Here is a 12,241-nt window from a genome sequence, read left to right as displayed (position 1 = left end):
CTTTATTTATTTCCTTTGTGCCGTTAAGTTTAAATACTCTTTCTACATTTCCATTTTAGTTTTCTGTCATTATGGGAGTAGAAGGAGGAGGAAGAAGGAAAGCTGGGAGAAAGGGGGAAGGAGAGAGGAGGAAGAAGGAAGGAGGCCTGAAAAGTAGGATCTAGTTCAGTCTAGGGATCAGTGCTCACCTTGTTCACCTCCCTCTGATCCTGATAGTCTGCTCTGCTCACTGCTTTGCATCTTCAACATAAAAACCTAAAAGCCGAACAGTAAAATACTCCCCTAGTCAGAAGTCATGTGTTGTCCCCCCTCAGCAGCACCACAGACACCTGGGGGCACAGGTAGGGCAGAAAGTGCCCCACATCGCCCTGGGCACTGTGGGGCAGAGAGGGGATGCTGAGGGGAAGGAGGATGCAGGTGGGACCAAGAACAGGTGTCCCCTGGGGCCATGCTCACAGGTTTGGGGTGATGTCACAGTGGTGGAGCCCCTTGATCAGAAATTTTAATTCTTCCCTCTCTTCCCTATGGTCCAATTTTCTTTCTCCTGCCCACCTCTGGCTTCTGTCCCCATGTTTTAATTTCTCCCTTTAAAACTCCTCATTCTTACACATATTGAAAAATAATACTAATTTATATAAAACTTGATTTCCAAATAACCCTCTTCATTTACTGTGTTACAGGGTTTTAGAAGGTAAGGAATTTTGAATACAGATACACAGGGCTTGAAAATACAAATATAACTTTTGTGTATATATATATAAAAATTAAACATAAAGGGCTTGAAAATGTAAGGAAATATGATTGGCAAGAAGGAAATAGAGGCAGCTCTGTGTATTCAGAGGTTTTTTCCTGTCTCTTCACAAAATCTGAGATTTTGGATCGATTCAAGGGCGAGGAGGGTGAGGAACTGCGCGGCTCTGAGGCCTCGCTGCTGCCGCCTGCTGGGTAAAGGTGGTACTGCAGGCCAGGCACGGGGCAGCGGGGCCTCGCTGGTGTCCCCCGGCAAATAAAAACGGAGCTAGAAACAAGAAACGAGCACGTGCGCAGTTCCTGGCCAAACCTGGGATGGTTGTAGTTACACAGGTGAAGATCCCAAACTTCAGGAGTGGTGACAACAAGGGACAGAGGTGCACGGGGCTGTTGTTTGAACAGAAAGGGGTGGCCCTGCAGTGCTGAGTGCAGGCGGGGTGGGGCAGTGAGGCCTGGGATTCACACAAAAAGTGTGGGGTCTGCAATGGGTGGAGGTGTGGGCTGGATGGTGGAAGAGGCCACTATCAAGATTGGAGGCTCTGGATGGACCTCAGAGTGTGCCACAGCCTGGGTGGTGGCCATGGCCAGAACTTGGGGTGTGCTACACCAAAGGTGGTGGGCTTGACCAGAAGTCAATTTTGGTCACACGCAAGAAGGCGTTGCAGGCTGGAAGTCAAAGTTGGCCACCTCCAAGATAGCGGGGCAGGCCGGAAGGCGTGGTGCCACGCTCAAGATGAAGGACAGAGCCAAGTGTCACAGTGTCACACTCAAGATGGTGGAGAGAGACAAATCTCACAGTGCCACACTCAAGATGGCAACGGGAGACGGTGGCTGTGTCGTCCCAAACTCAAAAGAGCGGCCGTAGCCAGGAACCCACGTGCCATCAAACACCCACGTGTCTCACTCAGGGGCAGTTGAGAGGTGGCCCCTGGGAGTCCAAGGCCAGCCAGAGCCATCAGTCCTGGCAGCTTTTGTCTGAGAGAAATCCTCCAATGTTTGCAGTTTTAGGAGGTGGAATCCCCCTCTGGCCCCAGGCCTCTCAACTGGGCCTGGATCAGGATTCTGCCTCATAAAATTTCATTTGCCCAAGGACTGCTCCCAGCCAAGATCTGCGAGGACTGAGGGCCTGTTGTTATTTTCAGGTATTACCTTCACTTCATAGGGTTTGCCATCACACAGAGGACGCTCAGACATCCTCACAAAAAGGTGGAACTGTTTATTATCATCAAGATGTTCTGTGAAGACCCCACTGTGTCATCTACAGATACAAAACCTCAGAAAGGTGGATATTCTCATGTGTCCAAATAACTGATGAAAAAAAGAATCCTAATTCAGACTCTGACTGTGATTTAGAGTCACTCTCCTGTCCTGGAGATTCACAGATCCCAGAAGACCAGCTGAACTTCAAATTTTGGCCAATATAAAAGTTTTCCTGCTGCCACCTTCCATCCCAACACCAACATTCCTGCCTTGCTGTCGAAGTCCACATGGTCACTCTTCCTCACGTTCCTCAGCAGAACACAGCAATGGTTTATCCACAAAATGCCCCAAAAGCTACTGAGGTATCCCCCAAAAACCATCTGAACTCCTGGTGTAAGGCAGGAATGAGTCCCAGGACCTGGAAGTCACCAGTGGGGTTATTCCATACGGGATCCCAGCAGGATCCACAGGGAACCAAATGACATCCAGAACTTCACAGCACAACAGTGTTGGAGAACAGGAAAACAACACAAAAGTTCCTTTGCTGAAGGGCAGGATTCCATACAGGAAGGAGTGTGGGGGCAGTTTGGGGTATTTTTTGGGAAATTTCACCCATATTCCCATCAATTTATAGAGTTCTAACATAAAAAAAAGCAACAAAAAAAAAGCTTCCTCAGAGTGTGTAGATATCCTCCTTGGCTATCTACACACTCTATCACCTGTCACTTCAGGGTTAACAAATTTGTTTCACTGGCCTGGAACATCACCACAAAGAGATTTCAGAATTATTTTTAACAGCTCACAACATGGTCCAGAAATTTAAGCCTTGGAAAAACAAATTTTTCCCTTTATTTATATTGCACCTGTTTCACAAAGAGCTACATGGCAGAAGTTCCTTCTGCTGCAAAATGCTACATCAGAAAAAAATGGGTTTGAACACAGATTAGAAAGGAAAACTGAGCTTCAGGAATCATCATGAGTTGACCCCGAAATACCAACACTATTTTTACAAATCACTGTGCACTTACAAAGCCTAAGTCTTGCCTCAATTTTATTTAGCATTCAGTTATTTAAAAACCACAAGCATTTTACCAGATGATAAAGATGCTCTTACCACTAATGGGTACTAAAATTGAACCTGCAAGGGGAATATTTTTAAGGTCTTTCGAAAGAGCACCAAATACTCTTTGGAACTACCAACAGAGCACCCACATGGAGTGGGGAGAGATTGGGTTTTCTATTTCTACAACTACCCAAGGCTGTTTGGGGGAGATTTTTTTCAATGTTGTGATGTATTTATGAGTTAAAAATGTGCTGTGGAAATCAAAATATCTCAAAGGAGCCCAGTGCCTGTGTTCTAACCCTGCTTACAGCATTCCAGCCCCTGTAGTTTCAGACTGTGTGAGGCATCACCCACAGCAAAACATCCACCCAACTCCTCACCCATGGCCATTATGACACTCCCAAAGCTTCCTGCAAGGAATAAACCCAAGCCAACCCCCTTGGCTTTGATTTAATAACAGGGTCATTGTACACAATTGTCTAGATTTTGCCCTTTTTATTCCAGTGTTTCCATACTTTCTACAGACCTGTGTACAGAGTCAAACACGCCATTCACTTACAAACCAGCTTAAAACAAACGTCTCACTTGGCCAAACAAAAATCTCGCAGAGGTCCAAGATTAAAATGCATATTACAGCAGTGCCAGGAACTTCCTTTCCCTGAATGTGGGCAGTATTGCTTAAGGACTGGGATTTGGGATCCAGCAAAACCACCTCGTGTAACCGACTCACCCGACCGTTGTAATTACACCTTGTACCACACCCAGCCATCCCTGCTGGCCACAGACCTGGGCTAGAGCAGCAGCAACTCTGCCCCGAGTCTCCAGGGAAGAGATTCACTCCCTGGGCCCTAAATGGACCCATTATCCTCATGGGATATCCTCATTTTGGGCCAGTCCCTTTTTTGCTCTGCAAGCACAGGAGTTTTGTTTCACAGACAACAGTGAGGCCCCCAGGCCCAGACTGGAATTTGGGACACCTTTGAACAGGAAGCCCTCACCTGCTGCCAAGACTCTACAGAAACAGCTGAGCTAAAGACCTGCCATGGTCAGTGTGCAGTGCAAGCTTACTCTGAAAACAATTGCCAGAAAAGGTCTGGTTATGTTCTTTAAAAGGAAACTATTGGAACATATTTAATAAAGCCTCTGATCTGGTTTTTATTTACTCCATGTAGCAGCTGAGGCTGCAGGAAGATGGCACAGCAGCAGCCACAGCAGAGGATGGACAGATGAACTCACAGTATGCCTGGACACCCCTGGAGCCCCCACTGCCACTTTTTCCTGGTATTTTACCCCCTGTGATGTAAAGAAGAATCATCTCCATTTTCCAAAAGGGAAACTGAGGCACAAAGACCACAATTCAGCATTTGCAGGAGTCTTAACAGGTCACAGCCAGCTCCCTTTGAAAGCAGCTGGAGAACTTCAGCCCCTCTTGAAAATCTCAGCTTGAATCTCTCATTCTCAAATCATTCTCTTGCAGAGTCAGCACCTAATCCAAATCCAGAGTCCACAAAATCCTTGTTACTTGTACGTAAAAGCATTGAAATGTTGGGAAGTGAGCCTTAGAAATACACACTTGGCACTTCCCCGTATTAAAAAGAAAGAATTATACATACATGAATACTGGAACAGGCAAAAGAAATTTCATCTGAAGGAAAGCTTTCTTCATGACCTTGTTCACCTGGGTTAGGGACAGACTTATTTAGATTTCCTACCTAAAAGCCCAAGCTCTCAGCTTGCATGAACAGACTGAACTCCAGTCCAGGCAAGGAAGTTCTGTTCACACACAGTAGCAGCATTTTTAACCCATCTCTGAAGTTTCAGAAGGACCATTTCCTCTTTTGGACTCTCTGGTGGAAGGTTGTTCATGTAACTACCACCCCAGCAGCCAAAAGAATAAGATCAGCTTGATTTTGCACTTAAAAATAAATTCTTTATTATCCAGAAAGGAGCTAAATCATCATCTCACATCATGGAAATGGTCATTTGTAAAGCAATAAATAAGAGGAGTGTTCTGTGCCACGCCCTGAATTTTGTCACTGGTGTCTGGTACCTCTCCAGTTAAAAGCATAAAACTTATTCTATCAAAGTCTCACTGTACAACAGTCTGGGAAGGAAAGAAGGCCCCTAAAATCTTTTGCTAAAGCAACAACAGAAAAATCTGATTCAGTGAAACCCAAGTTCCATGTTGGGTTTCACTTCACTCAAAGGAATTTCATTCAAAGGAATGAAAGCCAAGTTTCATCCCTTCCATGCACAAATGCAGTACCTGACACACACAATCACCTTGTCTAGAATTTATACTGGATCAGTTCTTAACCATGAATTATCTATTTACTGCTGATTCAAACAATTTTTCTTTAATTTCCTATTTGAGCCAGGGGAGTTGCAGGAACAGCACAGGAAACAAAATTTAACTTCTTTCAGCAGGAAGTGGAAGTCAGGCGAAATCCTCACAGCTACTCCAACACCAGTAATAAAGGAATTTTTAAAAACCAAACAATTAGGGGCTAAAAAGATTTAAGAAACAATTAATAATGATTGTTCAAATCAATGCATTCAAAAGATATGAATCATATGAGAGCATAATTTATGCAGAAAACTGAGAACAAAACACCTTTCACCTTTCAATTTCTAAAGCAACGAAACAGTTTTGAAAGAACAGGTGTGAAGCAAGTAAAAAAATAAAATCATATTATTCCAAACACTTTTATTTGTGAAGGAGTTTCCTGCATGGCCAAGGGACAGCAATGTCTGAAGTTACAGGACTACATGATTCAGAAAACAATGATGATTTTAAGTTTGGCTTGGTTGCTCTCTACCATGACCAGTGATTTGGAGAACTGTGTTTTTCCATGCCTGAAGCAGTTCTGGGAGAGATCAATCCTTCCACTGCCTGCTCCTCCAGAAACATTTCTGGTTTGTCATCCAGAAGGCAGAGTTGTGAATACCCACAAGAAGTTCCACAGGTGCTGGAGATGAACTCAAGTTTACCTGTCAGCAGCTGATCCACCTCAGTCAATCCTCCTCAGACAAATCCTGGTAAGCACAAGTACCTCTCGCTTTCACTTCTTTCTGAAAGCTTCATTAAGAGTTATCATTAAACTATTATTAGAGAACAAGTTAAAGGTGACATTACCAGCGTGGAAAGAAGATACTGGCCAGAATTCAGCTGCCAAGAGAATAATAACCAGCTGGCAGACTCTGAAAGGAGCAGTGACAGATGTTCCACTCTGCAGTGACACGTGCACCTCACCAGAATCTCTGCTCTGCGGGTTTGGTTCCAGTGTCAGGTCTGGCTGTTCCAGGTTTAAAGCTCTGCCCAGCAGCAGCTGCAGGTCCTGCACCACTCCCTCTCCACATGCACCTGCCCTGCTGCCAAACTTGCACAGTTAAATGGCTTTGTGACATTCATGGATGTACTAAAAGTTTTCTGATAATGCTGGGGACACTTTGATATCACAGTCTGTACCTGTCTGCCAGGATCCTAAATATCAAAACGGTTCAGGTTGTAGGATGTTGGATAGTTCTGCCTGTTGTACTGGAAGTGGTCTGTGAGGACATTGGTGCGGCCGTACTGAAAGTCTCCGTGCTGGGCAAAGGCTGTGAGTCCATTTTGGGACTTTTCAGGAGGGTTTCGGTGCCTTTCCAAGTTCACCAGGTCTCCAGTAGTGACTGGGAGCAGCTGCTGCTTCTTTGCCTCTTGGTTTGCATCGTATTTTGTCTGGGAAAGGAAGAAAGAATGTTTTTCACAGAATCCTTTAGGCTGGGAAAATCTGAGATCATCAAATCCAAGCTGTGCCCCCTCCCCACCCTGTCCCCAGCCCAGAGCACTGAGTGCCACATCCAGGCCTTCCTCGGACACCTCCAGGGATGGGGACTCCAAACCTCCCTGGGCAGCCCCTTCCAAAGCCTGACAACCCCTCCAAGTGAAGGTAGATTTTCGTAGATATCACCTGACATACTCATATATCCAGAAAAAACCAAACAGCTCTACAGTCACATCACTTTTTTTGGTAGAGTCTTAAAGTATCAGTGGCTTCTAATAAAAACCTCACTCCTCTCGCATGCCAAACGTTTTGCTCAAGAGATTTTGAGTTACTTCCCGATCTTCCCTTTTCAAGAAAAGCTTAAGATCAAAATTTAGTTTTGTGAGAGGCCCAGCAGCTGGTGTGACCCAAGTCCTTCGCTTGGGCCATGCTCATCCCTCCTCTGCAATGGAGCTTTGTGCCCCTCGTTCTCTATTTTAGCTCCACAAGCTCTCATCTGGTACAAAAAATAATTCAAAGCTACTGGACTGCTTCAGCCATGTTTCCTGAATAAATAAACAAAGAACTGGAGTACCTTGTTGTACAAGAAGACCCCGAGGATGGCTGTCATCATGCCCAGGACGTTGGTGCTGGTGACGGGGTTGCGCAGCATGATCAGGGACACCGTGATCACCATGATTCTCTTGGTGGCGTTGGCCACGGAGTAGCTGAGGGGACTGATCAGGTTAAGGATACTGAAGGCAATGACATTCTGGGCAAAATTACAGAATCCACTGATTATAAGCAGCATCAAGGTCCAGGACCAATGAGACATTGTGCTCTGTGGCAAAGCAAACAGCAGGAGAAAAAAATTATCTCAGGTTTCAGGTAACAACACAAACATAACTTGAGGCACTTCTTACCTGCCCTGGAGGGAGGAATATCTGCACTGAGCTCTAAAGAGGCCCCAAAGCACGTTGCTTTATGCAACTCCCAACTCAGAGAAACCAGAGGAGGACGTTCCCCACACACTCTGGGAGTGTTTGTTCCTGTCTCCAGCTCCCAACTCCCGAAATTTATGCTGTCCCATAAACTGCCTCTCCTAACCCTGATGGGAATTCTCACAATAAACACTTTGTTAACTTGTGTGAAACAATTTGCAGGTGTTTCACAACACTTCCTTCCACACTGACAGGAACTACACTGAAACACTTCAGTGCATTTTTCTGGTTGGGTGGGGCAGTTTGTTTGTTATTTATTTTTGTTCTCTTTTCTTTCTTAATAGCGAGCAGTTCTCCAAATACAGCACTCACCAAGTCATTCTCTACCAAGAAGGAAGAAAGATCCACCAAAACCCACGTTGGGATCATGAAGAACACAGCGTGGCACCCGAGGATGTTCAGCAACCGAAGATGATGAATTCGGGAATCTCTCAACACCTGACAAGAGCCATCATTGAACAGCAGTCAGGAAACAGAAACAGCTCTAGGGGACAGGTAAGTTAGGAAAGTAAGTAAATACTCTGGGGGTATGAATTTCCTACGAGGGTGACCAGTGAAAAACTGATGCCTCTTTGAAAAACAATGTTTTTTGAGTGGTGACACTTAGTATCAACAAGATATTAAAATTAAAAGCTCTACAAACCAGAAATCATAACTAAATACAGTCACACACTTTAATTTTGTTTCTATGATTTCAGGGAGTGCCCAGTGTTGACAGTGACTTGTTCAGCACAGAGGATTTGATATAACAAGATACATTAAAAGCTTTCAAATGAACTGTTGAATTTAAGCCCTGTTGAACTGCCACCAGAAAAAAAAAAATCCATGTTGAGGAATAAAGAAAGGGCTCAGGATAAACTCAGTGTAAGAGCTTCAACAGGTAGGGAGAGCTGCAGGGAACACACACACAAAATAACAACCAACCCTCTGGGCTCCTTTGACTGCAAAGTCCCCTAAAAACATACATTTATGGAATTGAAATTACACCCTGTCCTGCTGAAGGGTGACACCAGTGACCAATGCTGTGAACAGAACTGGTACCTTCTTCGAGAAGATGTTCTGAAGTGAAAAGCACAGAGTAGCAGCAAGTGCACTGATGAGACCCCACATGTCAAAGGAAAGCTCTGTGACCGTGGCCAACAGGACACCAGTGATGATGGGGATCAGAGACAGGTACACCTGAAACAGGGACAGAGGGGTAGCTTGCATCTGCTAAGAATTTTCAACTGAGTTTATAAATCCTGCTGATTTAGGGAGGAAAGGAGAGGGAAGAGCAAAGCAACAAAACCACGGATCAACTCTTTTACTATTGTAGTTCAAAGAAATGAAGTGACTGCAGTAGACACTGACAACTCCAGTGCATCAGAGAGCACCACCCTGGTCAGTGTTTAGATGTGTTTTACATTCACAATAAAAGGAAGAGGGACTTTTAAAATCTGCATAATCTAATTCCAGTCACAAAACCCAAAGCCTGAGCTCTGCTGCCCCCAGCCAGCACAGCATCCCCCAAGCACCACCAAGAAAAGAAACCTCAGCAAACCTGTCCGCACCTTCGTCGTCTGCTTTTCCTTCATGATGATCCGTGACAGCAGAACCACCCAGATCGGCATCGTGGCTTTCACTGGGGACGGGAAAAAAACATCGGTGGGGACCCGAGGCTTGGGACAACTCCACCAACCACCATCAGCACAGGGATGGAGCAGGGGCTCAGCCCCGGCCCAGCACAGCCCATGATGGGTCCTCCCTCCCTGTCACCGTCCTGGACACTTGTACAAACCGGATCCCGGTGCTCTGGGACACCGTGCTGGGCACCCACAGAGCACACACCAGGACACTGCCCCTGGATCTGGTGCCAGCACACACTGGGGATGGGGACGCTGCTCTGGGAACCTACAGAACACACAGTGGGTACTGGGACAGCACACTGGACACCTGCATGAGCACAAGGTGGGTACTGGGACACTGCACCAGGTGCCCATATGAGCATACACCGGGCTTCAGGTCGCCGCCACTGGGCACGAATCCAAGCCGGCCCCCCGGGCACAGCCGGCGCTGGAACACCCCACCGGACACCCCTCGGCCCTCACCTGTGTGCGCGTAGGACACGGGGACCCGCCAGAGCGAGACGTGCGCGGACACGGAGGCGAAGTACTTGCCGAAGGCGAGCGGGAGGATGTAGCGGGGGTAGGCGCGGGGCGGCAGCTGCGCGGGGCCGGCGGGCGGGACGCGCCAGGCGCGGAGCAGCGGCGGCAGGAGCCCGCACAGCCCCAGGATGTGGAACAGCGAGACGGTGACGGGCCGCGGGAAGCCGCCGAGCAGCAGCTTGTTGACCACGTTGCCGCCGGCGCTCAGCCCGTACCAGGCGAGGCACAGCGCCGACACCCGCGCCCCCTCCCGCAGCGCCGGCCCGCGCCCGCCCCGCGCCGCCCCGGGCCCGGCCCCGGCGCCGCCCGGAGCCGCCAGCGGCGCCGCCATCGCTCCGCAGCCGCCGCCGAGACGTCAGCGCGGCCGCCAGCGCGTCGCTTCCTGGGGCGGGCGCGGGTCCCGGCGGGCCCGGAGCGTCACTTCCTCCGCCCCCGCCCCGCCCCGGCCCGGCCCCGGTACCGCCGCACCCCCGCGTCCCTCGGTGCCAGCCCCGCGCGGCCCCCGGAGCGAGGCGATGGAGCCCGAGGGGTTCCCGTGACCGGGGACGGCGTCTGGGGGAGCGGAGACGCCTCCAGGGCTCGGCGGTGCTGCGGTTCGGCAGCCGAAGCACAGGGCAGCGACAGGGCAGCGACAGGGCAGGGACGGAGCGAAGGTCACGGGCTCGGAGACACCGAGCCGATCGCTCCCGACCTTTAAAACTAACGCGAGCAACGCGTAGCGCCGGCTGGGGTAAAGGATGGGTGAGTACCTGGCAGGCAGGAGGGGTTCTAGAGCCCGGTTCATCCATGCACCCTGTCAAGAGACATTTCTACAGGATTAATTTGCCCATAAAAACCACGCACTGTAGGTAATGGCGACTCCCCAAAGATTTGCTGATGAGCCATTTCATGTCATCCATTGACAAGGTAGAAATGGCAGTGTTTTAACTTCAGGTTTTAGGATTAGAAGGAGAATTTTTGCGAGAGAGGTAGGAGAAAGCAGTAGCAGAGAAACTGAGTCATGCACAAATGAGAGTAGACAGCAGGTACGCACATGGTAAACTTCATTTGAACTTGTTTACAAAATTGACAAAAAAATATCACCTTGTAAACTTATTCACATTTGTTGGAGCTCACAGAACTGGTTATACTGGCATGCTGAAATAAAGATTGTCAAGCCTCATCTCACCCTGGAGGACACACAAGTGAGTTGACCCCTTACAGCAGCAACAAACTCAGCAAGGAACAAGATTTAAAGCTTGCATTGGGAGGGAATTTCTCCAGCAGTTTTTGTACCACCAGGGAAAGGGCTGGGTCTGGTTCCTGATGCTCCCTCAAACAGATGAGCATCAGCACAGGCAATTTTTGGGTGTAATCTGAAAGCTGTGATGAGCTTCGGGCATCACCATACCCAGTGCAGTCAAGGGCCATCAATTGCATCAGAAATGGAAGCAGTGGAGAAAAAGATGGAATTTATCAAGTAGTACTTCGTCATTTCCTGAAATTTGGGAATATTCAAAGGCCTCCAAAGAGCACGGACCCTGTTCCTAAATGGGACCATTCAGGGAAGGAGGGAGGAAGGGCAGGGGGAGATAAGTTGCACAGTACTTTTTTACATAAACAAAACTCAAACATTTCCAAAATGACCAGCAGCTTAGCCCTCTACCATCAAATCTGAACTGCAAGACAGGAGCTTTCCCCAGCTCTAAACCACACTGCTCAACCTCAGCAACTGCAGAAGGACAAAATGGAAGTAAACTGAAAATATACTTGGATGCATTTTTTGGTAACCACTTCTTCTGGTTTCACTCTCAGACCTCAGATTTCAGAAATGGAAGCACACAGACATTGTATTTCTGAAATACCCACACATTTCAGTAACAGTCAGATCATAAATGAACAAGAATGACTTAAAAAGAAACCAAACTTCATCAGTTGTATTCCAGGGAATGAACCAACACAATGCAGACCTGGCCAGGAGCACCCTCCTCTGAAAACCAAGGAAGAGTGCCCTCAAAGACAGGACAACTCTTGCCAAGGCTCATCTCCAGCACACATGGGTTAACAGAGTTAATAAGCCCAGGAATATTTTTGGTATAGTGTCCCCTCCCCTGAACAGAAGCCCAGCACTGGGGACTGCATAAAACAACATAGTCCCAAATATTAAAGCAATTACAGTTAATAGAAATCCTTCACTTTCTACACCCCAGGCTGCTTTAGAAAGCACTGTAACAATTAGGAATAAAACATTACAAAGTTACCGAGACGAAAAGATGAAGTCTGATCTCTTTAGGCTTTGAGGTACATTATCAGCAGTTGGGTTATCAGTCTCCAGAGTTAAAAACAAATCCAACCTGT

General features: G+C 47.6%; 1 protein-coding gene across 1 annotated transcript; it reads right to left on the bottom strand.

The window, feature by feature from the left end:
* Positions 1-3,493: 3,493 nt before the first annotated feature.
* Positions 3,494-10,235, bottom strand: SLC35E1 (solute carrier family 35 member E1). The gene is made up of 6 exons (XM_048287916.1): positions 9,848-10,235; positions 9,311-9,381; positions 8,802-8,939; positions 8,073-8,198; positions 7,355-7,600; positions 3,494-6,734 (listed from the first exon to the last, which is right to left on the bottom strand). The coding sequence occupies exons 1-6, from the start codon at positions 10,233-10,235 to the stop codon at positions 6,498-6,500; spliced, it is 1,206 nt and encodes a 401-aa protein (XP_048143873.1). The 3' UTR covers positions 3,494-6,497.
* Between the last annotated feature and the right edge of the window lie 2,006 nt (positions 10,236-12,241).

The sequence above is a fragment of the Corvus hawaiiensis genome, chromosome 28, assembly GCF_020740725.1.
Source record: "Corvus hawaiiensis isolate bCorHaw1 chromosome 28, bCorHaw1.pri.cur, whole genome shotgun sequence".
Taxonomy (NCBI): Eukaryota; Metazoa; Chordata; class Aves; order Passeriformes; family Corvidae; genus Corvus; species Corvus hawaiiensis.
This window is presented reverse-complemented; position numbering and strand designations above follow the sequence as displayed.

What these genes read in the sequence shown, in the direction of transcription:
- SLC35E1 (XM_048287916.1), bottom strand. Translation starts at nt 10,235, where the DNA reads ATGGCGGCGCCGCTGGCGGCTCCGGGCGGCGCCGGGGCCGGGCCCGGG. An exon ending in AGAACATCTTCTCGAAGAAG is followed by an intron (nt 8,199 to 8,801) that starts GTACCAGTTCTG and finishes GGCTCTTGTCAG; the next exon opens with GTGTTGAGAGATTCCCGAAT. An exon ending in TCTTGGTAGAGAATGACTTG is followed by an intron (nt 7,601 to 8,072) that starts GTGAGTGCTGTA and finishes GCTTTGCCACAG; the next exon opens with AGCACAATGTCTCATTGGTC.